At 39.5% G+C, this 25321-nt stretch overlaps 2 protein-coding genes across 9 annotated transcripts in view; one reads left to right on the plus strand and one right to left on the minus strand.

The window, feature by feature from the left end:
- Positions 1-632, minus strand: part of ORC3 (origin recognition complex subunit 3) — a 41663-nt gene extending 41031 nt beyond the window's left edge. For 4 of the 5 annotated variants that reach the window (XM_026062661.1, XM_026062656.1, XM_026062655.1 and 1 more), the window contains exon 1: positions 97-350. Coding sequence is in view for 3 of the 5 variants with exons in the window: in XM_026062656.1 (XP_025918441.1) it covers positions 97-219 (123 nt within the window). In the remaining 2 variants the exon portion in view is untranslated. Of the gene's footprint in view, positions 1-96; positions 351-479 lie in introns of those variants that run through there. The other variant, XM_026062663.1, reaches the window with a different exon arrangement.
- The window catches only part of RARS2 (arginyl-tRNA synthetase 2, mitochondrial), a 41280-nt gene continuing 16006 nt past the window's right edge, over positions 48-25321 (plus strand). The window contains exons 1-11 of one of the 4 annotated variants that reach the window (XM_026062665.1): positions 48-151; positions 1325-1398; positions 1914-2019; positions 5305-5388; positions 10054-10151; positions 11441-11496; positions 12849-12932; positions 16650-16726; positions 20078-20233; positions 22181-22287; positions 22905-23000. In XM_026062665.1, coding sequence (XP_025918450.1) covers positions 119-151; positions 1325-1398; positions 1914-2019; positions 5305-5388; positions 10054-10151; positions 11441-11496; positions 12849-12932; positions 16650-16726; positions 20078-20233; positions 22181-22287; positions 22905-23000 — 971 coding nt within the window. In that variant the 5' untranslated portion in view covers positions 48-118. Of the gene's footprint in view, positions 152-454; positions 540-856; positions 962-1324; positions 1399-1427; positions 1537-1913; positions 2020-5304; positions 5389-10053; positions 10152-11440; positions 11497-12848; positions 12933-16649; positions 16727-20077; positions 20234-22180; positions 22288-22904; positions 23001-25321 lie in introns of those variants that run through there. The other 3 variants (XM_026062666.1, XM_026062668.1, XM_026062664.1) reach the window with 3 other exon arrangements.

A 25321-nucleotide genomic window follows, 5' to 3' on the forward strand; every position in this document is an offset into this window, starting at 1 on the left:
ACCCCGCACCCGCGCTCCGCGGCCCCGCGCGCCAGGAGCGGCGGTTGGAAAGCGGCGGTTGGAGGGCGTCGTGTGCCCCCGCTCCCCCCCGCTCACCTTGGAGACGGAGCACGTGCTCATGTCGCCCCTCTCGCGCTCCCAGTTCCAGGCGGTAACGGCCAAACCACCCGCGGGGAATGGAACGGGGGGGGGGAGGGGGGCAAAGGGAGGTGGAGACATGCGGCGCACGCGCACTTTGAGAAGGATACCCCTGTTTTATCCGTGAAACGCTAGAAACCTGCTGCTTTCCTTTTGCTGTTCTCCCCCCTTTCCCTGCATAATGGAACGGCCGGCTCTCCTTATGCCCGTCCCTATCCCCTCTCCACCATTCAAAGCAAAGGGGAGCGGATGGCCTCTCCCTTCCCCCCCCCCGCCCTGAGAATGGTGCAATCCGTCCCGCCCCTGGGCTAGAGGAACAGGGGGGGTGGGACGACTATGACCTTCCGCCTCTCTACGCAGCGATGGCAGCCTGCTCCTTTCGGAGGAGTATCGCTTCCCAGGTACGCCGCTCCCTCCCGCAGGGCCTGCCCTTCCGGGGAGGAGAGGAGCGCCGAGATCAGGACCGGGACGCCCCCTTTACCCCCAGCACCCTTTCTGGGAGTCTCACAGTTGGTCCCGACCGGCTGCCTACTGGCGCGGCGCAGCCGCCCCTGCCCCGCCCCCTTGTAGCGCCTGGGCGGGGGGGGGCTCCCGTGGCAACKCCCCCTCCTCCGCGCGAGCGCGGTGGCGGTTGGTGCAGAGGTGCTCCCTGCCCCTCCCTCCCGCCCCCTCATTTTCACCTTAGGTCCCTTTTTTAGGGCTCCCCTCAAGAATCAGGCGTGCAGCGGTGACTCAGGCTTTGACTCCGTTCTCTTCCGCATAGACTTAAGCTCATGAGGCATTGAGCAAGAGACTTTTCATTTTGTCAATAATCCAGGCACAGGTAGTTTATATAAAAATGATGCTCATGCATGGTACGGGACTCTTAGTCCACTACTTACTACGTACCTGATAAGCTAAGTGAGATAGAGAACCTGGGTAGGTAGAAAAGTGCATTTAAGGGAATAATCGGGTTCCTCAAGGGAAAAAAAAGAAACTATGTATGGTGTTTTGTCCAGCCTTGTCTAGGACACCTTACTATTTGTTAGCTTTGTGTCGCATACTTTAAAGCAGTGGGCTTAAAATAACATTAGTTAATAAGTATTTTTTTTTTTTTACCTGTGTGGAAATTCATTTCAAATTATAACTATATATATAAAACTCTATATCTAACTATATACAACTTTGTTCTGTTTTTCAAATTCAGCTTTCAAAAATTTTGGATCTGCCACCAGAAAATTTAATAAAGTCCATTTCTGCAGTTCCTGTCTCCAAAAAACGGTAGTGTTTTCATTTTATGTTACATATTATGCTATGTTATATTATTTTCTGTTGTGCTTATTATTGCAGGCACTTAACAGGACTTCATGAGAAAATAAATACAGAAAAGCAAACCTCAGCTAATATACCAGTCCAATTGTAAGAAGATACTTAAATCTAATTAAATCACTCTGTTTTTTCAAGAAAGCTCAAAATAAACATAACTGCTCTAAAAACTGTAAAAATAATAGTCAGAGATTGTACGGCAAATGTTACAGCCTTTAGGGTCTGAATGTGAAATTGCCTAGAACCCATGCAAAGCTATAGATTTTTTTTTTTCAGTGTCATGCTTGAGACCTATAATGATATTAACAAGTAAATTTCATTTATTCATGAGTAGTGACCTTTCAGGTATCTGTGACTAGCTTATGCTTGCTGACTAAACATGGCATACACAGAGTCAGCTTGGCTCTACCAAATCTCCCCATCACTTTAACAAGTTTTCTCTTGATTTTTGTCTGTTCTCCTTTTTTCAGACAAATTGCTGATTTCCAGCTTTCCATTGATTCCATAACAGAAGACAGTTCTAGTGATCACTCAGCACAAGATCTTCAGCTTCGAGCTCAGACGTTAGCGGAGAAGGTACACTAATATGTTAATCTCATATATTTGCAATAATGAACTTACAGACTAGAGATGTAACAGCCATCATAAAGCTAATTGTTTTTTTTTTCTTCAAGCATCTGTTTGAGTCAGAGTAGCTTGATGACTGCACCTAGTATAACTGTACACAGAATCTTCACAGGGAATTAGAGAAGTAGGATTAGATAAGATTATTAGATAATTTCCTAAGAAAGTATTGTTTTAAAATAGTAAATTCTGAGAAGTGTGGCATATATAAACTTGAAAAGAAGTGGTTGAAAAAAAGTCATTACAGTTTCTTCCACCTCTCTGGCCATGCTAGAATGAGATAGACAAGAGAATGATGACAAAACTAACAAGGCAAACAATCAGACTGAAAATTTGCCGTATTCGATGGCCATCATTGCCACTTTCCAGTTCTATACAGTTCTCACTGTACAGAACTGCTATAGCTAAGGCCAGAGCCTCTTCTGTATCTTCCTAATGGCAGAAATCTTTGCACTTGATTTTGCAGCAATGCAGAGCTCCCCAGTGCTCCTGTTTTCAGGACAGCAATGCACAAACTCTGTGCTTCATTTTTTGAGGCGGCATCTGAAAAATTACCTGGCTTGGGGGAAATTTGACTGTACAAAAGACTACTGAATATAGGAGATCTTCTCAAAATAGGACCTTTTTGTATCTATTAGCCATTATTTCTGGGATTAGAAGGTGAGGAGTAAATCACTGTGGCTGAGGGATCATTTGAGCTGGAAAAAAATCCTTCCTATCTAAAACTGTCTTAGTGATGCTAATGAAGAGGAGTATAAACTAGGAAGTTGTGCCATAGTTACAAAGAGTAAATAGATCGAATAATGAAAATACAAGCAAAATTCTTCATCTACATCGGAAAAAATAAGTCTGAGAAAGAATCAGTGGGCTTGCTATATGATCAAGAGTTAAAGAGGAGAAATAAAGACAGCTAGAATATTACTGAGAAGCTATATTATTTCTCCATTTCATTCTTTACTGCTGAGATGTTGAGGAGATCCATGCCTTGGACCCATTCTTGTAACAGATGAATATTCTGACTCGGGTGAAAGAAGAGCCAATGGTGCAGATTGTCAAAGCTATGTTTGCTCTCCAGGTACACATGTACAACCAGAAGTTYTGAAACAACTTCAGGATGTCCTATAATCATAGGATAATTCAGGTTGGAAGGGACCTCAGAAAGTCATCCATTCCGACCTCCTCAAAGCAGGTTGTTCCAGGCTTTTGGACAAGGTTGCTCAGGGGACATGGCAGCATCCATGGACAATCTGTTCCAGAATTTTAGCTTGTGTCAAATCTCTCAGTTCAAAAGCAGCTGCTTTTCCCAGTGATTTGAAAGCTACAAATATTATGTCTCTCTCTTTCATTGATTGTGGGTCATTAAAGAAACTGTGGCCACTGAGCCTCAGATCTTTATGTGGAACAACAGTTACAACAGTAAAGAAGATATTATCAATATAAGCCCCAAAATTGAGTGGACCGTGATGGTTAAACAAAGGAAAAAATACTGGTAATCCCTTAGAGTGTTTGCTCCCTTAGAGCACGTTATAATTTATTTAGACTTATTGTGTCATCCACAAAGAAGGTAAGTAATGTAGAAATCAATGTAATATCATTCTATATTGAAAAGTACTGGAGAGATAGCAAAAAGTAGGCAGTGATAAGTTTTTTTTTATTGTGATAGGCCATTGATGGAGTGCCTCAAGATTTAATAGTATGTTCTCAAGTCACATAGGAAATGAGGAAATAGGTCGCAGTATTTGAAAATAGAGATTTAGGTTAGGCAGAAGCACCTGAAATTCTTCTTGTTGACTGAAAAGGCCTAAATAATATAGTAACATGTTGCTGAATGAAGCATAATGTGCTGTGGTGTGCTAAGAACCGTCTGTCAGAAAGGTTGTAATTGTCTCATTTCCACATGCTTTTGATTTTCTCTGGCTGGCTGATTCTTGTCTCATCTTTGGACTGTTAGTTCTTTGCTGAGGGGACTTCAATTTTTATGCCTTCGTACAGCATAGTGGCATTCTAGTCCAAGCCTTAGGCGTGAGGAGATCTAGTTACTACAGAACCATAGGATGTTTGGAGAAAAGGCTGGTAAAGCTCTAGAGAGACCAGATGAGCACTCATATTAGAGAGATGAAAAACACTGAGATTCAAATGACAGTGTATTTGGAAAATGTTTAGCAGAACATACAATATGGACAAAGTCCAGTGGGAATTTCCGTTTTTTTTCTGTCCCATAACATAAATTTAAAAAGACCTTTAATAAAATGAACAGGTGGGAAATTCAGAATCAATACAAGAAATACTTTTTCATATAGCCTGTGATTAAACAATGGCATTTGTTTCTATTGGAGCTTCTGAAGGCTGAGGAACTTGAAGGCTAACCATGATTTCATTGTATGTTTGAATTAATATCTAAGCATGAGACCTAACATGGAGACAGAATTTATTTTTCATGCTTATGTTCTTCTGTAAGAACATATGGCTTGCCTCTGTCAAAGATAATAAGCAAGCGATAAAGTGATTTGTGTTGTCTTTTATATGCTTTGCATCTTTTTTTTTCTTTTTTTTGAGGTTTCTTGCCTATGAAAGGCAGCCAGTTTAATAAGAAAGAGGCTAAAACTGTCAGCCTAGGAGGAGACCAAAATTTGTGCAAGGAGGAGGTTGACATTAGAGCCTTGGTGCCCAAATATTCCTCATGGGTTCAGAATTTTCAAAACATGTGCCTTATGGAAATTTTAAATGCAGTTTTTAACATACTGGCCTTTAACGTCTTTATTTTATATCATTGGATGCTGCAGAATGTTATTTGTCATAAAAGTCGAGAGCTTAAAGAAACAGCAGCCTGAACTTCTGTCTCAGGTTTTCTTTAAGAGGTTGATCTTGATTGTTTTTTATGTGCTGTCATATACAGTGTAAACTGTCAAATATATCTCAGCTTCTGTGTATACAAAGAGACCAACTGTTGCTTCCAGTCAAAGAAATAAATGCRGATTGGATATATGCAGGGACTGAAGCAAAAAGAACGTACAACATTTAGGGCTGAGCTACATTCAGAACTATTAAGCATAGATTGGAAATAATAAAATCTTCCCTTTCTGTACAGGATGGATTAAATGATCCATTTGCTATTGCTTCCAATCTATTAAATTGTTTAATACTTATAATGGATTGAATTAATAAAGTTTTGTTTTTTGTTTTTTTTTTTTTTTTCAATTTACCTGTTTTCATGATGGGATTTTGCTTTTGTTTTAGCTAAAATGTGATGCTGTAGTGAGTGAAATCAGCACTGGTCCGGGAACAGTGAACTTTACGATAAACAGGGAATTATTAGCAAAGGTAAGTACTGTTAATATTTCAGGTGCACTAAGGTAAAAATAAATTCTTCAGTACAAACCTGAAAAATACTTACTGTTGTCTTAGAAATGAAAGACAAACAGTTTTACATAGAAAATTCCCGAGTTCTCCTGTTACTGCTTTTTTATGTAGCCCCAGAATTTGGGATGAAGGTCACAGTAGTTTATTCTTTAAAAATATGCAAGGAAACAATGTATCTACCTTTAGCTGATGATTATAACTCTCCTTTTTTCCTCCCTCTTCTCCCTTTAAAAGGTAGACTTGGCATGTGCTTTGAGTTTCTAAAGTATAAACTCAAATTTTAATCTTGCATGTAAAGACTCTTGTTTTAAATGGAGAAGGATGATAGAAAGATATCTGAAAATACTGACTGCAGTTTTGTCGGAGTGGGAGACGGACCCGGAGTAACGATGAGTCTCAATATGAGTATGATCGTTCTCCCTTTATTAGAGCTTACACAGAGTATATATAGACAAGCAATAAGCATGCGCTAGCAATAGCTGTATGACTGGTTTACAGTCTCTGTTCACGCGCCTAAAGCAAATACACGATTGGTGCAAAGTTGCTGTTCACGTGGAGGGGCTTGTCGGCCCCCTCCTTGACTTGTTTACCACTACTTGTCTTCCCCTTCTGTAATGGTCTAGGAATGCTCAAGGACAGTTCACATAGCCGTGGGATCCTCCCTCTATTGTGAAGACAGGATTGCTCACTTCTAAGAGATCATGCCCCTTTTCACTTAACCATTCTTCCACACAGTTTTACCATTGCATACTTTGCTACAAAACAAAAGGAAGCTGTACTCCTCAAAGCCCACTGTCTGACCGAAATTGAAAGCTTCATTTGTTAAAGCAATAACATGGTGAAAGGAAGATACCACTCAATCTGTAAGAGTACTGTCTCGATTGCACTCTGGATTGTTTGCAAGAGCTTTGGGAAGATAGGTGGATGGCTGATACTGATAGACTGGAGTTCTTGTGTTAAACTTGGACTGGATGAAAGCTTTGCTAAGCCGGTTCAGCAAACTTGTGGAGCAAACTGCATTGTGATGTTGTTCAAAGCGTTACTATATAGGCCAGGCAATGCTTGTGGCAAATGACATTGTGGTCTTGGAAAAGTGATTGCACATGAATTGGGGGCAGGAAATYAGGCCCTAACTAATACTGGTGAAGCCCTCTTTCTGCAAGGACTTTTACTGATTCACTTATGCTTGTAGTCATCTTTTTCTGACTGATAAAGTTCTTCCTTCTTATGAATTGTTAATGCTTAGGCATTCCTATCAATTAGTTGCTTCATTTATTGCCTAAAAAAACTCCTTTAATTTTGCATTGGCTATTTATAATCCATGTTGATAAGAACATAGCAGCTGACTGCTCACTGAGAGTAGTTTCAGTATTAAATTTTATTCATGGGCAGGGTTTCACAAGGCTTCCTCCTTTTAGGGGCTCTAGTCAGCATTAGAATTCAAGCAGAACTATGTGGCCTCAGGAAAAAAAAATGCTGGAAAACAGTGCATTAAGCCACTAAGGGGAGAGGAGGAGGTAAGATCTAGCTGTGACTCTCACTGGTAAGGAGAACAGGTCTATGAAAAATTTCATGATCTGTGTGTKTGGCTTATCTTATTAGGTGCCATTATACTAATAAAATTAAAGGTTCCTCTACAGGAGCAGTTCTTTCTTCTATTTCTCCAATAACTATTGCAGAAGAATTTTGAGGCTATTTTGGAAAAAATCTCATTCCACCRAATGAAAGAAAATTCCACTTTAGTTCATGTGGTTAAAGGCCTCTATATTCTTCAATGAGTTTGTCCAATACAGCTTCATATATTAGGTTTTGTAGTGCATTGGCATCTGTGTGGCAAACAGAAGTATACAAGACGTGTACAGGAACTTATTTACTGTATAAATGCATTATTGATAATATAGTCAGCATAGAATTCTTCTTTTCACAAACAGCATTCAATGTTTTCTGGAAATATTTTAATGCATTTTAGCCAGTCTCTGTACTTTCAAAGTAGGCATATTTTTGTACAGACCATTTGTAGTGGCCTTACACACTTGCAGGTGTGGGGAAGGGAGGAAGGGGTGTTTGGATACATGAGGATTAAATAGTAGGCCTTCTTTGGTGCTTAAGGATAAAAAGCAGGATGGCTTTTGGTGCCTAGAAAGACCCAGCTGTTTTAGTAGCATGTGCATGTGTTTTTTAGTAGCATGTACATGGGGTTTTTTCCTCTTCCTGTTGTGAACTTAAGTTGAAGTGACCTGATAGTCCTGAGGAGACTTGAATTATTGTGCAAGTCTCCAGTTTTTCTGTCTTCCCATTGTATATGCACACTGCCTTCCAAAAGGAAGGGGGAAGAATATTAGGCAGATGTTACTCCTAAAAAGAACTAATGAAGCAATACTAAACATGAGCAGTGATGTAACTGGAAAAAAGGTAGAAACAGTCATCTGTCTTGTGTTCTAGGATGGGCAATGAAAGAGACAGAGAGACAAATCTGGTAGCCAGCTGCTCCTGTTCTCTTTCCTGTAGAGATGCGCGCACACACACACACACACACACACACGCAGGTCTTAATCGACACCAAACCCCACAGCCCCTCTGGCAGTTGGCTGGAAGTCCCCTGGTCCCCCCAGTAGCCCACTGCCCCTGTGGTCTACCCGATAGAGACACACACACGCATACCTGGCTCCCAGGCCACTTAACCTACTCACTAGCTAGTCCAGCTTTCTAGTTACTGGTGATTGCACACTGACATGGATACCTTCACTGGCTCCAGTTGCTGACACCACAGACAAGCAGGCCCTCTGGTCTGTGGTCCCACTCCAGTTGCTGGCACTTAGATCTCTACACACACACACACACACACACACACACACTGTTCTCACCCAGGAGAACAGTCAAATGGAATTTAATAAGAAGATGGGACAGACTGCACTGGTCGAGTGCAGGACATGGCCAGATGAGCATACTGACCAGCCCTGTTAACAGGGGACCAGCTCCCTTTATCCCCTATCCCTCTATTTTGCCACATTTGTTCCTTCCCAAACCATCTTGATCCCTCCCTTTTCCTGCCTTTGGTCCCTCCCCTAAACATTCCATAATAAGGCTTGTACAGTCCCAAACTGCTTTTTCCTTGCATCCCATAAKGTGTCCCATACCCCCAGGCAGCAACCCTCCTCAGTCTATAAGGTGKTCTGGAGAGCCACTCCCATTGACTCATGTTGCTGGGTTTTGCACCTGGACAGTGGGGCTTATGGCTCTCCTAGAACAGCCCTGGTGGGGGCTGGGGCAGGGACTCATTTCTCTGACAGGGTTACTGGGGTTCCCCCACCTGCCATTGTTCCTCTGCGCTTCTTTTTGTGCATGAGGATGAGKTTTTTTTATCACATAACCTAACAAAAGCAATTTATATTTAGACTACCCAAATTAGAAATGGCTAAGCCTCTTTTGTCTCTGTTTTATCTTCACTTAAACCATTGGTTAATGTTTAAATATCCCTTTAGTATAATAATTTAGTATAATAATGATCAACTCGTAAGGTACCTTCCATGAGCTGTTGTTTCGGTCTACCTGCAGTAAAGTGAGGGAGAGGATACTGCAGTGGTTGTTTCGTCTGTTAGAGTGGCTTTATTGATAATCATGAAGACTAGAACTCTCATATTTCTGAGATTTCCTGGAGATAGAGAGAAGAGTGCTCATGTGCTATTCAGGTGAGCTGTATACACCTGGTAATGCTCATGCAGTCAAGAGCACACTGGATTCTTTGCAGACCCTCAAACACAAGGAGTCTCGGGGAAGTCTCATGTGTCCCAAATGGGTTGGGCCTATGTGATCTGGCTGTGCCATGTCCTGTCCTGTGGGTATCCCCTGCATTCTAAATGTTCACACCTTGACTAAAGCCTTGGATCTAGGACAAGACTCTTAGGAATTTCAGGCAAGTGGCCAAACTCTGCAAAGTGTTCCTTGGTAAGATTTGTTCTTGGGAAGAGGACACTTTTCAGGAAGCCCAGATGTATGTTATGTAGCTTTTCTATTATTATTTAAAAAAAAAGCCTGCTGAGAAAATTTGGCTGCACAGTGAGGTAAAYTTTCTAGTCAGGCCTACTTATAGGCTGTCCTACTTTTTCATCCAAATCTGTGGTCTAGTTCTACAGGATAGCCTTTATTTTAAAATGTGTTATCTGAATAAGGAGAGGTGAGGGTCCTGGTTAGAGTAAGATGAGACTCTTCTTTGCATGAGGACTCCCTCACTTTACAGAGGTCACTGCCCTACCTGTGTTCTTGGACTGACTCTCCCTTCCTGCATGCTAATTAACTACAGATTACCCTTTTGATCCTTCATATTACCTAACTAAACAATGATCTTGAAGAACATGAGGCTTTCCCCAACCTTTCAAGTTTTCAACAAAATCAGCCTCATCTCTGCTTGGAATTTCTCTTTTTTTAGTTGACCAGATGTAACTTTCAAAAGTTAATGGTATTTCCATCTGCACATGAGATCTTGTTTCCTTGGCAAACTAGCAATCTAATTGCTTATGTGAATAAAGACTGTAGGATTGACTCTTGAGTGATTGGTAAACAGTTTTTCTGATTCCACTTTCTGTTGTTGAAACATATTTTCCTCCCATTTTCTTTGTTGCGCTTTAGACTGTGTTGCAGCAGGTGTTGAAAGATAGCTCAGAATATGGAATAAAAAGTGAACTCTTCTCTACAGTGCCTAGACAGAAGGCAGTGATTGAGTTCAGGTAAGCACACGTGATGAGTCCTTTGAGAAGATTGCCTTATCTGGTGGTTGATATTCATTGTTGTAATGTATGATGCCTGTGAAGTTAAACCATATTTATAGTATTATATTCATCTGTATTTAATATTCTGACATATTTGCCTTTTTGGTATTTAAAGAGTTCAGGCCTCACACTGCCATCCACTAAGAATATTCTCATTTAGTGGATAATAGCTTTTACTTTGTAAGTAGGCTTCTTTTATTATTTTATTTTATCAACAAACATCATGTAAATTTTCAGCCAGTAGCCTACTTCTTTTTCCACCTGGGCTTCAGTTTGTTTTCCAACCCTGCTGCTTAGGTTTCTTTAATACCTACCTCCCTGACTTGCTAAAATAACCAGGCATTTATCTTGCTAAATCCTCTAGATTGCTGGCCCAGTGCTGTTTCTGGATAGTGCCATTTTGTTTGCATTCACATGCTCCTGGAAAGAAAAGCAGCTGACTCAAACCTCTTTATGTATAAATATTTTTGTCTACTGCAGAAGCCTCTGTAGGCTTCCTGAGTCACAGAAAGTAAGCACTTGGCTTTAATTTGTGAGCTGAATGTTTATAGTTGAACCTCCATTTTATTGTCAGGGACAAACAATTGTGGAGGGAGTATTTTTTTTTTTTCCTTTGGTCAATAAAGAAGAAACTATAATCTGTAGATCTAGCTCAACTATTTTGCAAGACTTTTCAGGTAAATGCTTAAGACTAATAATATACCAGTAGGAGTAAATTTAAACTGAACCAAAATACAAACAATAAACTAAACAAAACGTGTTCAGATTAAAAAGCAATGTTAGAGTTTGGCATGAAGATATGCTATTTACAAGCTCTGAAGAGAACACTGTTGGTTGAAGAATACTTGACTGTAGTTACTGATTCTTGTATACAAAGTCCCATGTTCTGGTATCAGATTTATCTCCAGTGAAGGTATGAGGATAATAATCTATTTTGCCAAAACATGTAGGAAGTGAGAAGATAGTGCAAGTCTTTTGTTACCTGCATAGATTTTTGTTTGTTTATCTGTCTGTTTCATCCAAAGTAACACTGACTATTAACTCAAACAGGAGGAAGAGTTGTTTGGATAGGAAGCTTTGCTCTTTGGAACAGAAGCTAATCAGGGAGTTTTAAAGGAATATTCAAAACTGTGATTTTATTTCAGTTCTTTTGCTGTACACGAGTTGAAATCCTTTGACTGAATCTTTTGATCTGGCAATCTTACTTTGTACACTGAACAAACATTATTTGTGGAAATTTGTTACAGCTCCCCTAATATTGCCAAAAAGTTTCACATAGGACACTTGCGTTCCACAATAATAGGTAAGTAAGCATTTAACTGTGACCTAAAAGGGCTTTTTCTGTCTTCATGTTTAACTTGACGGGAACACTGCTGACCTTTCCTTCTCCTAGTGGGAGGGCCATGTCAGGCTCAACTTGCTAATTAAAAACCTTTTACTCATTAAGCAGTGAAGAAAAGACCGTGATTTGTTGCTGGCAGATTTATTAAGTCACACACAATATAGTTTTATGACTACGAACATTGTTGAACAATTTTATACTGCTTCATTTAAAGACACCTATGGCAGTTTTCACTGAGGTGTTCTGAGAGTCCTTTGAATTTTAAATTTCTAGTTTGCAATGGACTGCAGAGCAGTCAGGTTGTTACGTTTTAGCAGTTGTATTGTTAAAAGTTTGCTTTTATATTTTAAGTACTTTATGCCAGTATTACTAACACGGGGACTGTCATCTCTAATGGAATAATTAATTAGTTTACTGTTCAGTACTCTAATGGCATATGGAAAACATTAGTTCTCCCTTCTCCCTGGACTTTCCATCTCTCATTGTAAAAAGTAGTAGGTTATTGGCAGAAGATGCTAAAAGCATCTATGGTGTTAATATCGTGAATGAAACAGAAAGTGATTGCAAGCTATAATGTCGTATTACAATAACAGAAGAAGAGAAAGTTTTCTGCACTTTTCTACATCAGTATTACAGTTAAATAGTACCCTTGAAGCATAGGAGAACAGGAGAAGGAATGTGGTTATTTCTTCTTTGTACTTTTGTGATACAGCTAAGCTGAGGAGAACGATGGAGGGGTTTTGTTGTAATAAAAGTTCAAACTAAGAAATGCTCATAGGTTATAGTAAGTTTGGACCATATCAAGCATGYGGTGCATTAAATGCAGAGTTCAGTACTGCTCCAACATTATACAGAGATCCAGGACATAATGTTCTCTGTTTAGCTTCACAGTTAACAGTAGTTTGTGAATTTGAGTACTTACTTAACCTCCTCATATGAAGTTGCCTGACTATAAAAAAGGAATTTTGTATACTACCACACTTCTTGTGAGGATACAGGGAGACTATAAAAAGTTTTTTCCATGTTCATATGCTTTGCAATGTGTGCATACACATATGCACATGTATGTTTGTATCACCACTGTATGAGATACTTTACAGCACCTTTGAAACGCACAGCCCTTCTCCCACTCAAAAGATTGTTACCTTTAGTTTTGAAGAATTCTAGAATGTTCTGTGGTGTAATTAATCTGACTGTATTTAAAATGAAGAGGGAAAGCAGAAGCAGATCAAACAAAAACAGAAAACCAATCTGTTGGGATGAGAGAGTATCTACTACTTTGAAAAGTAATACTAATTTTGATTCCTTACCAGGAAATTTTATAGCAAATCTCAAAGCTGCATTGGGACATCAAGTAACAAGAATAAATTACCTTGGTGACTGGGGCATGCAGTTTGGTATGTTTTGATTTTGATTTCTTGTGTTCCCTTTTCTACTGATGACATGGTCTAGGTTTCCACCTTAATTTTTTGCAGACAAATTGGGTTTACCCTGGGCTCATAAAGAAAAATACTGTGTTTCAATGCATGTAACATAGTTAGTCTTCTCAAAATATGAGCAAAACAATCCATACTGATTCATCAGCAGTATGAGCTATACTACTGTGCAAGCAATACAGGGAGAAATTTACCCAGCAGGCCCCCTATTCCACAGTAGCTCCTCTCTGTGATTTCCTGTGAGTTATGAGGTTTATTTTTAAAGGGCAGTATAAATATTTTCTAAGAGTGCTAGTTACACCTGTGAAGACCTAGTAGCTCAATGGGCTAGTGTTGCTGCCTCTAGATAAAATGCTGAACATACAGTCATGTCTGTTGCATGTCTACTGTGATAGTCTTTCTTATTCATATTTTGCATATGTAACAATTGTGGAATAGTAACCTATGCCACACCTGTACACATAACAATAAAATAATTGTAAAGAAATGTATATTCTTATTCTATATTTGGTTACTTTTTTGTGTGTTGTGGGGTTTGTTGTTGTTCGTTTGTTCCCTCTGGAAACTGTAAGTCATTATTCATAACTGACTTGCACAGAAACTGTATTTTGGCACATTCAGGCCCAGGGAGTTTACATCATTAAAGATACACAAAAACTTCCCCAAAATATTCAGTTTCCCCCTTTAAAAAGTTTCAAGAGAAAGGTGTGTAGGGGGGAGAAGACGCAAATGAATAAGCCCTAGAAGACTGTCATCTCTCACTCTTGCATGCAGGTGTGCTTGCGTACACATGCTCATACACACATACATTCCTACCCCCTCTGAAATGTCTGTCAGATAAGTGAGAACTGAAAAATCCTCTTATCTGCAACCCAGAATGGGTCAATGTTTATTCCCTGACCAGAGAGCATTTATGTCTGATTACTAGATTTGTAAATATTCCTTTTAAATRGCAGTTGACCCATCTGTAGGATTCATTTGTTAAAGTCTGTTGTTAATTTTACGTTGACCCATGTTCCCTTCTTCACTTCTAATTTTCCCCCCAAAAGCTGATTTTGAAATATCTTTGGCATTTATAAAAGATATAATCATGCTCACTTCCTTGTTCTTGAAAGCTGATATACCCGTGGTAACTATAAAACTTCCCCACTTCTTTTTCAATGGGTTATGAAAACAGTGTCAATATATTCATTTTTAAATGGCAAACAAAGCCAAATCTATATCAAGCAGTAACTTTTGCTTATTCCAACCGTTATACTGCCCCCTTCAGTTGTGCTGGTACAACTGTTTATGGGGATGCCAAAGAATGAGCTTTGAGAACTGAGCTGGGTGAAAAATTTAGGAGAAATACCCTACTTCTGCTCCATTTGTGTATTCAGATTCAGCTATATATAATATAACTAAAATGTATTCAGTTCTACTCATCTTCCATTCTAAAGTAAATTCCTGCCTTTTAGACAGTTGAATCGAACATTTTTATGACTGTGAGAGCAGCAATAGGTTATGTTTTTTCCTTTGTCAATTTACTTCCTCCATAGCTCCTTCATTCCCGATTCTGTTTCTCATCAAACATTAATTTTTAGCACAGCTTCACTCCACTTAGGATTTGTTTCATAGGAATTGATTATAGGATGATTTTGCCTAAAATTAAATGAATTTCATCATTGCGTATTTCATTCATTTATTTTTGTCCCATAGACATAGTTTTATCACATGGTTTTGTATAGYGAATGTGGCAATGACAATTAAGCAACGAAATACAATGTAGTTAAAGGACTTCTCAACTGACCTCATCCACTCTGTGGATTTGAAGATACTAAATTATACTCATAATACTAATTTATACTCGTAAGTCTGAATATCAGGAATTTTTGTATRTTGCAATGCAAAGTTTCCTGAAAGTATAAAGATGACAAGGAATGTTATTTACATGTGACTGTTATGCACAGCACAGCTGTTATAATCATACCAGTTGTTTCAACTGTTGCTTTCAAAATGGATGCTCCCCTCCTTATATGTGCTGGCTCAGCTAAAATATCTGACAGGTTTTATAACAATTAATATAGACATACTTCACAAAATTATAGCATAGGAATATTATTATAATGGTCCTTTCCCAGAAGTGCCACTATAATTAGTGATCTGTCAGCATTTCTATTAAAGCTACTATTGTCAAAGGCTTTAAAACATAATAGTTGAAATTGTGTTCTGCTGAAATGTGGCAAAGGCGTTTTCAACCCTGAAGCAGATTTTGGGCAGGTTTCTTAAGGTAACAAAGCTTATGCAGTCATTCTGTCTGTCCATCTGTCTTTCTGTCATTCTGCTGCTAATAAATTTTTGCTGCTAATAAATTTTTGCTCCTAATAAACTGTTGGCAAACTTCAGCCACATCTGACAAAGAGAAATGTCTTGGAGAACAAATTTCTCTTAGTTTTGTCATCATTAGCAGCAGGGTAGGAATAGAGATAGTGACCTCTGGGAGAGAAAGTTAACTTCTGTGTTTAGCCTGCCAGCTAAGCAGTCGGCAAATATAAGTCAGAATCAGTCCCAACACATGCAGTATCTTGCCAATAATTGGTAAGTATAGCAAGGGGCTGGGGGTATTTGGGGAAGTATAGAAACATGTGGAAGGATGTGTCTGGATTGAGGTAAAACTGGAAGTATTGTGGGAAGTTGGAGCTTGGAGTCAGCCTTGAAAAGGGAGATATATGTATGCACTAATACCTAAGATGAATTATTAGGAAATCAAGCTCCGATTGCTGACAGAAGAAGTTACCCTTAGAGAAACTCCATTTGAATAAGATCAGACTCATTTTATTTCCTAAATCCTAGCTTGTTTTTCTTGTCTAATTTGGTCAATCTGTTTCCAAGATGGAACAGATGAGTTCTTGAGACAGTGTTATTTGTTTAGCTACAGAGGCCTTTTCAAAGGGATGCCTGCATAGCATTCGTTGAATTCCATTTTCACATCAGTCCTGGTCCTTGTCATCTCAGAGGAAAGAGACGGCCTTAAAAGAAGCCTCAAATAATCTGAGAGGCTATGGAGTTAATATTGATAGACTACTAAATGGGTTAATGGGCTCTTTTGATTTAGAAAGTAGGACTAGGATTTGGATTTCTTGCTCTTTCAGATGGCTTTTGGGAAGTGTTGAAGCCAAATCAGATATATTAAAAATGCTGCACATTCTAAGCCTGCAGCAAAGTGTTCCCTTGAAAATACTGCATGAGTGGTATGTGGAATACCCTGTTCTGTCTCAGTTTCTGCTGTCCTTGAAATGGTAATTCCTAAGGGAGGAAGCAAAAGAAGGGACTTCGGAAGTGTGTTCCATTGCTGGACAGATTCTGCTGTGTGGTTTCACATTTATGGCTGGTTGCTATGTAAAAGATAATTTTCTGTATTTGTCCAGTAGCATGAATTCCAGCATTTATGATGAGAGAAACTGGAAAATCAACATAGTATTTCATACTAGTTTCTAACTAGTTATAGTTTTTTTCATGCACTGGAATAATAGGTTATGCTTTTGATTTGTTTTTATAGCAGGCACTATGATACTGCTTAAGTGTGTAAGGTGTTTGTTTTATTGTGTACAGTGTTAAGACTTGCTTATGATGACAATTTAATCATGAGAGCAATACACTCTTGGTATTGTCTAACTCTGTGTTTACTTGTTGTTTAAGGCTTACTGGGTGTTGGTTTCCAACAGTTTGGCAACAAAGAAAAGCTAAAATCCAGTCCTTTACAACACCTTTTTGAGGTAAGTTCAGAGAAGATCCTCTAAGGGCCTAAGAGGACAGTCCATTTAACTTAGCTGTTAACTTTGTAGAGAATACTATGTCTGCAGGGTCGTGATTAGACACTCAAGTTGGATTTAAACTACTTTGTTTAAAGACCAGTGATAATCTGGGCCATGGCAGTAGAGAGAGACTGCAGTAGGTTGAAAAACACGCCCCAAGAGGCAGGTAACTGTGTGGATATTTAGCCTGTATTGGTTGTCTGCTTCTGCCACAGGCAGCTAGACCCATGCCAGTACATCAACTACCTTAGCTGGGTTTAGGTGACCACTGAGGTCACTGTGGTAGCTGCAATGGAAATGAAGTCTTGCATCTAATGCTGTAGTAAGCAGCTGTATCCAGTTCCACCATGATGTAAAATCTTCTCGTTGACAGTATTTTAGAATAAGTAATATTTAATTTCCATTGCTGAATACACCATCTGCTGTGGTAGGGGAAAAGGATCTTCAAAATGTTTTGTATCTAATACGGAGTCTTAACATACACAGGTAACAAGGAGTGGCTGTCATTTTTCAGAATGCTGTTCTGGCTCTGCAGAATGATCTTCTTTCTTTCAAGGGTGTAAAAGAGAGCCAAGACCAATAGAAGATGCAACTTATGCTGACAGATATTCAGGAGATTCCTTCTGACAGCAGGAAAGACTGTTTTCTTGCAGGAGGTTGCTCTCCGGGATAGCATGGGGCAAGTGTTACAGATTGCATCTCTCTGCATCAGGGAACAAAACTGACCCACTGGGTTCTCCAGATTTGCAAGAAAGCTTGTGGCTGTTGAGCAAATCTTGTTTATTCAGCGATAATGGGGTTCTGGATGTTGATTCGCTCCATCCAAATATGCCTAGATCATATGAGTTAGTATTTATTTCCCCTTCTCTGTCACTATGTAGAACACTTCTTGTTTCATATAGTGCAATGAGCAAAAAGCTTTGGTGAATCTTTTGATGCTTGTAAGTGATCTTTGGTTGACAATACATGTTGGCTATAACATGTATATAGTATGTTGTCAGAAGTGAAAGAACATGGATTATGACACTTACCTGTACAAATCCAGCCATTGTGAAGACAGGTGGAAAAAACTTTCTGCGTGGCTAATGTTCCAGCCCTCATCCTTCAAAAGAAAGCATTTCAAATATTGTAAGGCTTGTCCAAGGTTGTTGTGAGGCACTATCAGGTGTTCTCTAGTACAAAGCCAAGCTATGCTTTACTCTCTGAGCTGGATCTGGGAGCTATTAGTAATGCTGGCATTTGAATACTAAGTCACAAGGTAACTGTTTCATATAAATCCATTATTGGCTCAGGAACAAAGTGTGTTTGAATGCTCAGATATACTACAATTAAATATGTATTAGGCAGATTGTTCATATGACAGAATAGCTACTTCTGAGTCTGTCAGCTTCTTTGACGTAGATAACTTTTGTTTGCTTGCTCCATCATCCTGGAGGCCTGCTCAAGGAAATCAACAGATTCTCAGCTTGCAGGTGTTTAGAACTGTGGGATTGATTTCAAGAGACAACAAAAAATGATGCACTTACAATTTTTTTTTCCCCCTCCCATCTGTCCTCCAAGTGAATTGGTATGTTCGTTGTAGTCATATTTTTGTGGTTATGCATTGCTGCATATTATTTAATTTTCATTTGTAAATTCAGTCTGTTCTTATGATTTTAAAACTCAAGTACTTGAATTTTGCACTAAAACTTTAAAATACCATCTATCTCAACATGTAGGTTTATGACCTAAAAAAAAAAGTACCTTCAGATTTAGAGAGCAGTGTTCAGTCTAGCTGTTATAGATTCTAATAAGGTAGTTGTTTGAGAATAAAGAACAATTTCTTATATTCCCAATTTTTAACTATTTACATTAAAACTTTTCAATGGAATTTTTCTTGTTAAACAAACTGTAGGAGAGATTAGTTTCACACAACAGCAGAAAGACACCACTTTGAAATTCATGTCAGTATTTAATATTAATCAGGAACACAATTGAACAAATAGTTAAAAATTGGGAATATATAACATATGGGTGAATGTACTTTTCTAATCAACTTTGCACCTTCCATTCTGGTCAGGAGTCACGTGCAAGTATGTCTCTGGCATTATTTTTGCTTTATAAAATTAATGATTGGGGAAGGAGGTGTTGGAATATGTGAAGCTATCATTTGAAGGAGGGGGAGAATTGTTCTTGGAAAGAGCTGAATTCTTCCTGTACTTAAGTTTCTTTTTCATGGCAGAACTAAACAAACATTTAATCTTTGAGGCTTGTCAGCAGTACTGTCTGTTAAGCTCCATCTCTGAAAATCTTGGGTTGCAAAAGGAAGGGGAAAAGTTAAAGTTCAAGAGTGCTTAGCTGCTTATAGGCTGAACCCATTAGAGCTGGCATTTGGTATTGTTAGCTAACTGATTGTCTGAAGATTGCAGGATGTTTTTATTTTCTATTAAGATTGCACTGATTTGGGGACCAAAATTCTCTTACAAAGACTTAAAAGTTAATTAGCGTTGAACTATTTGGGTCTAAATACCTAGTGTAAACACTAATTAATTTAATTATTTTTACATAGTCCTTTAAATTTTTAAAAACTTTTCTGTGGGCTTTCAGAATACTACATCTGAAAAGAAAGGAATCACAATCTGGGCAAACATTTGGCCTTCTAGGGTGTAAAGGAATTTGTTAATGAACAGGAGAGCCAAATTCAATGTATACGTGTAAGGTTGGCTAATACAATTGTTTGTAATGCTTCTAGCAAACTGACAATTCATGTATGTGTTTCTAGTCATATGCTGATATTCATATGCTTGACCCCAGCCATACAGAGGCAGCATGTATATTTTGAGTGCAGACAAGTATAAATGGCTTTTGTATCAGAACTGTTTTTTTGRAACTTCTATAAAGTTGGATCCATCTAGGTTCTTGATGCTTCAATTGCAGCCCATTTCTAGACTGTGCAGTTATATATACCAACATTGTGGTCTTGTGGTGTGAGTCTCTGGTTTAAAACTCTGTGATGGTTTTCCATCTATGCATATTAGTTCTATATTCTGCTGCTGCACTTTTTTCAAGGTTAAGAGGAGAATGATAGCAACACTAGTAAGAAATGGCATAACTGTCTTTTTTCAGGATAAGCTGCACGTTTTCATATTGGAGTTTGAACTATTCATTCATCCTTTAAATAGGATATGTCTTCCTTTAAACAGCTTTACATTTTTGAGATTTAAAATGTCATCTTTAAACCTATTTGTACTGTTCTTGTAGAACTTGTTCTGCTTATTTTTATTTAAGGAGAGGATTATACTTCTACAACATTTTGATGCTATTATATTTTAGGTATATGTACAGATTAATAAAGCAGCAGAAGAGGAAAACACAAAAAAGCTGGCTAAGGATTTCTTTAGAAAACTGGAAGAACATGACGAGCAGACATTGTCACTTTGGAAACAATTTAGAAGCTTCAGTATTGAAGAATACATCCGGATATATAAGGTGCAAATCATCCACTGCTTTTTCTGTCTCATTGGTAAAATGATCACCTTCTATTTGTTGCTCCATCAGTCTCATGATTGACATTGCATAGCACTTTTTCATCCAAGAGAGTGCCAAGCAGTGAACCAGCTCAGGAATAGAGGCTACTATAGTGTTTTCAGTTCATTGTCTTTACAGTAAACTCACAATGTTGTGGAGGAGATACTTCTAAATAAGCCAGCTCATGGCCCTGTTTGGGAAAAGCATGGTAGTTTGTTTAACATCCAAGCATAGTATCACCTTAGTTACTAGGAACGTAGATAAATTTTATTTAATGGAGTCCATCTTATTGGCCATTTGACTAACTCTACCTTCTCCAGATCCCTGAAGCTGGGAGTTTGGTGCTGAGCAACAAAGCAAATCGATGTCAGATAAATATTGCTCAGTTCTGTTTTATGTTTCAAGTCAGCAGCAACCCACTAAGTTTAACAGTTTCTATGTTATAAATTTTATTGGGAGATAACTCTGTTTTCACATTTCTGATCTAATGTTATAATGCAGAGCTGTATATGTTGCACATCAAACTGAGTGTAAGAAATTACAGCAACTGAAATTTACAGTAGTAATCAGTGCATAAGTTATCTGCAGGTAGAGTTCAACTAATATACAACCATCTGTTGTATACTCTAATCTCATTAATGGAGCTGTGCACTGCTTCATGGAAGCGGTTTGTGCTACTGGCCACAGAATGAGTGCTGTGATTTGGGAAATAGGACGGACATGCACCTTCTGCCATTGAAACCAGTCTCTTGGTATTAATACTATAAAATCATAAGAACCATCTGAGGCCCATCTGACAACCAGCTAGAGTTTTGCTTTCCCACATTCTTGCAATGAGATTCTGGAATGGATGCCCAGCTTTGATGGGTTTAGACATTTTTTTTTTGCTGATTTTCAGCTTCAAAGAATTCATGACTAATTTTATACCACCTAATTCTGCTAGCATTATTCTTTACTTCAAATAGTATTTCCCCATCTCCCTCCATTTTATGTATTTATAGAAAGTGGTCATGTCTTCTTTCATCCTTGTTTTGCAAGGTTAAAATAGAAGTGGTTCCCCCTGCTTGAATAAGTAGCCTGGCTGTGTTTTAATTTCTTTCCTGAAACATATCACTGAATTCATGCCAAGTGCTCCAAGTTAAGGTCTCCTAAGTGAGACRCATTCTTGATAATTCTAGTGGAAACCTGACCTCTTAGGCTAACTGAAGTATTGGTCTGTATGTGCAGCTGYGGCATGATGGTCACTCATCATTAATCACAAGATAACTAATGCAGCCAGATTTCTCCCAATTTCTTTTCCAGCTAATAAGTGTCTGGCTGATGGATTGACAGTTCTGTTGTCCTCAGTTAAAAATATTGACCTTTGTACCATTACATTTCACCATGTTTCAGCAGTTAAGGTTAACCTATCACTCCTAGATGTACACTCAGCCCTCCTAGTAATGGTGATTTCTATGTGCTGAGCAAAGTTTATGAGCAGGTTTTTTTTCATTTTTATTTTAGTATCATTTTAAAATAGGACTAGTTTCAAGACCAAATAACTTCTCTGCAGCTCACTGGTTTCACCTGCAGTGCAGCCTGCTGTTTGTTTTCTCCCTTTCAGCCAGTTAATGCACTACCTCAGAATTTTTGTACTGAGTGCTGTCCTCAGTTTACTCCTAATTTTTCATGTAACAGTATATCTAATGCTATATTCAACTCGGGGAGGTTAACTGTAACGCAAAATCAGATTAAGTCAAAATCCAAACATCCTTTCTTTTTAACAACACAGTAACATTTCCTGGAATAAAATCCATCTTTGCTCTCTCTATCTGACTTCTGACACAGACATGTCATCTGACTTAACTTGAAGAAATGATTAGCCTCAGTCTAACAGTGTTTGTTGTCTTTGATATTCTTTCCTTTCAGCGACTAGGAGTGCACTTTGATGAATATTCTGGAGAATCATTTTACCAAGAGAAGTCCCAGGAAGTTCTGAAGATGTTGGAGGAAAAAGGACTCCTTCAGAAAACAATGTATGACCTGATTATTCAGTCTATTCATGTGTTTTACTTAACATTTCAGTTGTATTTTAAATGAGAGGTGATGAATGAGGTATGTGTGTAATGTAATCTGAAGGCATGTGTTTTCTTTAGATGGTTTCAGTAGCTGTTCTCATAGAAGACCAACATGATTTGTGCAATAACAGCTAAAAAAATTAAGTTTGTGGTTTTCTTGTGACTAGCACAGAAGCCTGGCAATGCCAAATTGGGTTCAATGACAGTGGTCAACTCCTAATGGCCTGGTAGGCTGTTGATTGGTTGGTAGCTGCACGTGCCATTTCACAATCACAATTAGATGAGATCTTTGCTCTGAAGTGCTGCCTGTCTTAACTGGGATAGAAGCTATATTCATAGAGTGCACCAGAATGTGTGCAGGCAGCTCTCTGACATCAGCAGAACAAACTTAAAGAAATGGTTTTAAAAAAGACTTAAAGGAGACAGTCATTCAAGAAAAAGAATGAGATTGCTCAAAGTTATTGGGGTGACATGACCAGAGGTATCTTGTTTTGTTTTTGACCTCCATCTTCCCAGAATTACCTATATTTCAGATCTGGCTTGCAGTTACTTCAGTGTTTTCTCTCAAATTACAGGAAAGGGACAGGAATTGTGGATCTCTCAGAAAAGAAAGACCTCTCGTCGTTTTCCACTGTCATGCGTAGTGATGGGACATCTCTGTATATAACAAGGTAAGTAAGTCCCTTTGTGCTTATTGAGGTTTATTTCATTAGTAAACTCTTGTGCACAAGTACATTTGTAACTGATAGTACAGATTTTGAAGCATTTTATTTCTGGGATGGGGCACTTTGACTAGTGAGTAGTTGTAACTGAAGCTGGCAATGTAGCTATGACAGAACAGAAATGGCTTAGGAAAAAAACTGCTTTTTAAATACTTCTCCTCCCCTCAAACAGTAAGCCGGCTTCTCTTCACTTAACAAATGATTGCCAATAGTGAGGGTTTTAGAAGGACCTTTGCTTAAAATGTTTAATAACAGCGTGTGATGCAGAAACCAACGGCTGCACAGTATCATCAGTTTTATCACTATATTCCTGTCTTTTCATCAGTAGCCTAAAATTCCTCTTGGAATTTCATCGAGAAAGTCTTAACAGTTTCTCTGGGCCAGTAATATCAATAAATCAAATGGCTATCCCTCAGGGTAAACTGTGTGAACAACTTTTCAGGGTGAGGGTATTAGAGATATGCTGCAGTCAATGCTGAGTGTCAGGGAGCTGCTGGATATAGTAGCCCAATAGAGGTGAGGCTGCCATAGCTCCATGCCCCAGGTCCAACCAGTAGTGAGACTGAGCATGTATTACCAGTAGGCACACAGACAAACACAGGTATACAATATGCATAGACACACAGCTGGCCACACAGAACAATGTGGACGGAAACACTCAGCACTCACCCAAACACAGTCAGTCTCATCTTGTTCCCCTGTCTGGCTGATCAGGATGAGGGTGCATTAATGTGAAATATTTACATATATACAATGTGGATCCTTCCAGTAGCTGGGCTTAGACACTCAGTCTGCCCAGTAGCTGGGCCCTGGATCACCTGCTGGCACCAGGGCGTGTGAGCCCCCAAGGTCTACAGCCCCACTCCACTTACTTGGACACACACACACACACACACACTCTCTGCCTCTGCCTGCCTGCAGGAACTGAGCTTAGTCACACAGTCCCTTCAGTAGCTGGTCCTGGATCCCTGCTCTCCCCAGTTGCCTCCCACACAGAGACAAATATAGACAAATGGGTCTCAGTCAAGCACCATACCTTATGGTCCCTCTAACAGTTGGCCTGGACCCCATGGTCCCTCTGGTAGCCAACTCTTCCAGGTGTCCCACCCTCAGACACACACACACGCACACAAAATCCTGGCTCCCAAGGCACCTGACCTACAGTGTCGCTTGATGTTCACTGGTGATCACACACGACATGCATACTCCAGTTGCTGGGGCCACTGACATTTGGGTCCCTATGATCTGTGGTCTGACTCCGGTTGCTAGTACTTAATTTCACTCGCTCCAGTCTCTCCAGTGGCAGGCATCTTGGGCACACGGGCCCCTACAGCTTGTGGTTCCCAAATCGAGTGGCTAGCACTTAGACCTCCACACAAACACGCACACAGAAGAGAGAATTCCTCACCCAGGAGAACAGTCAGAAATGGAATTTAATAAGAAGACGGGACAGACTGCACTGGTTGAGCGCAGGACATGGCCAGATGAGCATACTGACCAGCCCTGTTAACAGGGGACCAGCTCCCTTTATCCCCTATCCCTCTATTTTGCCACATTTGTTCCTTCCCAAACCATCTTGATCCCTCCCTTTTCCTGCCTTTGGTCCCTCCCCTAAACATTCCATAATAAGGCTTGTACAGTCCCAAACTGCTTTTTCCTTGCATCCCATAAGGTGTCCCATACCCCCAGGCAGCAASCCTCCTCAGTCTATAAGGTGKTCTGGAGAGCCACTCCCATTGACTCATGTTGCTGGGTTTTGCACCTGGACAGTGGGGCTTATGGCTCTCCTAGAACAGCCCTGGTGGGGGCTGGGGCAGGGACTCATTTCTCTGACAGGGTTACTGGGGTTCCCCCACCTGCCATTGTTCCTTGTTGTGGAGTTCCATTGTTGTGGAGTCTCCTTCTCTGGAGATATTCAAAACCTGCCTGGACGCGATCCTGTGCAATATGCTCTAGGTGACCCTGCTTGAGCAGGGGGGTTGGACTAGATGATCTCCAGAGGTCCCTTCCAACCTCAGTGATTCTGTGATTCTGTGATTCCTCTGTGCTGCTTTGTGTGTGTGAGGACAAGCTTTTTATCACATAACCTAACACTGAGCACTAGCTTAGTTTTCTAGGAAAGGGTTGTTTCTCTCCTGTCTCCCAGTTGATTGATTGTCCCAGTAGGCAGACAGAGACCAGACTTACTCTGTACATAAGAACTCTTTCCTGAGTAATTGTCATAGCTAATGGTTTGAAAAAAACGTTGCCAACACATGTAGTGAGCAAAG

The sequence above is a fragment of the Apteryx rowi genome, unplaced genomic scaffold, assembly GCF_003343035.1.
Source record: "Apteryx rowi isolate R43461 unplaced genomic scaffold, aptRow1 scaffold_191, whole genome shotgun sequence".
Lineage (NCBI taxonomy): Eukaryota > Metazoa > Chordata > Aves > Apterygiformes > Apterygidae > Apteryx > Apteryx rowi.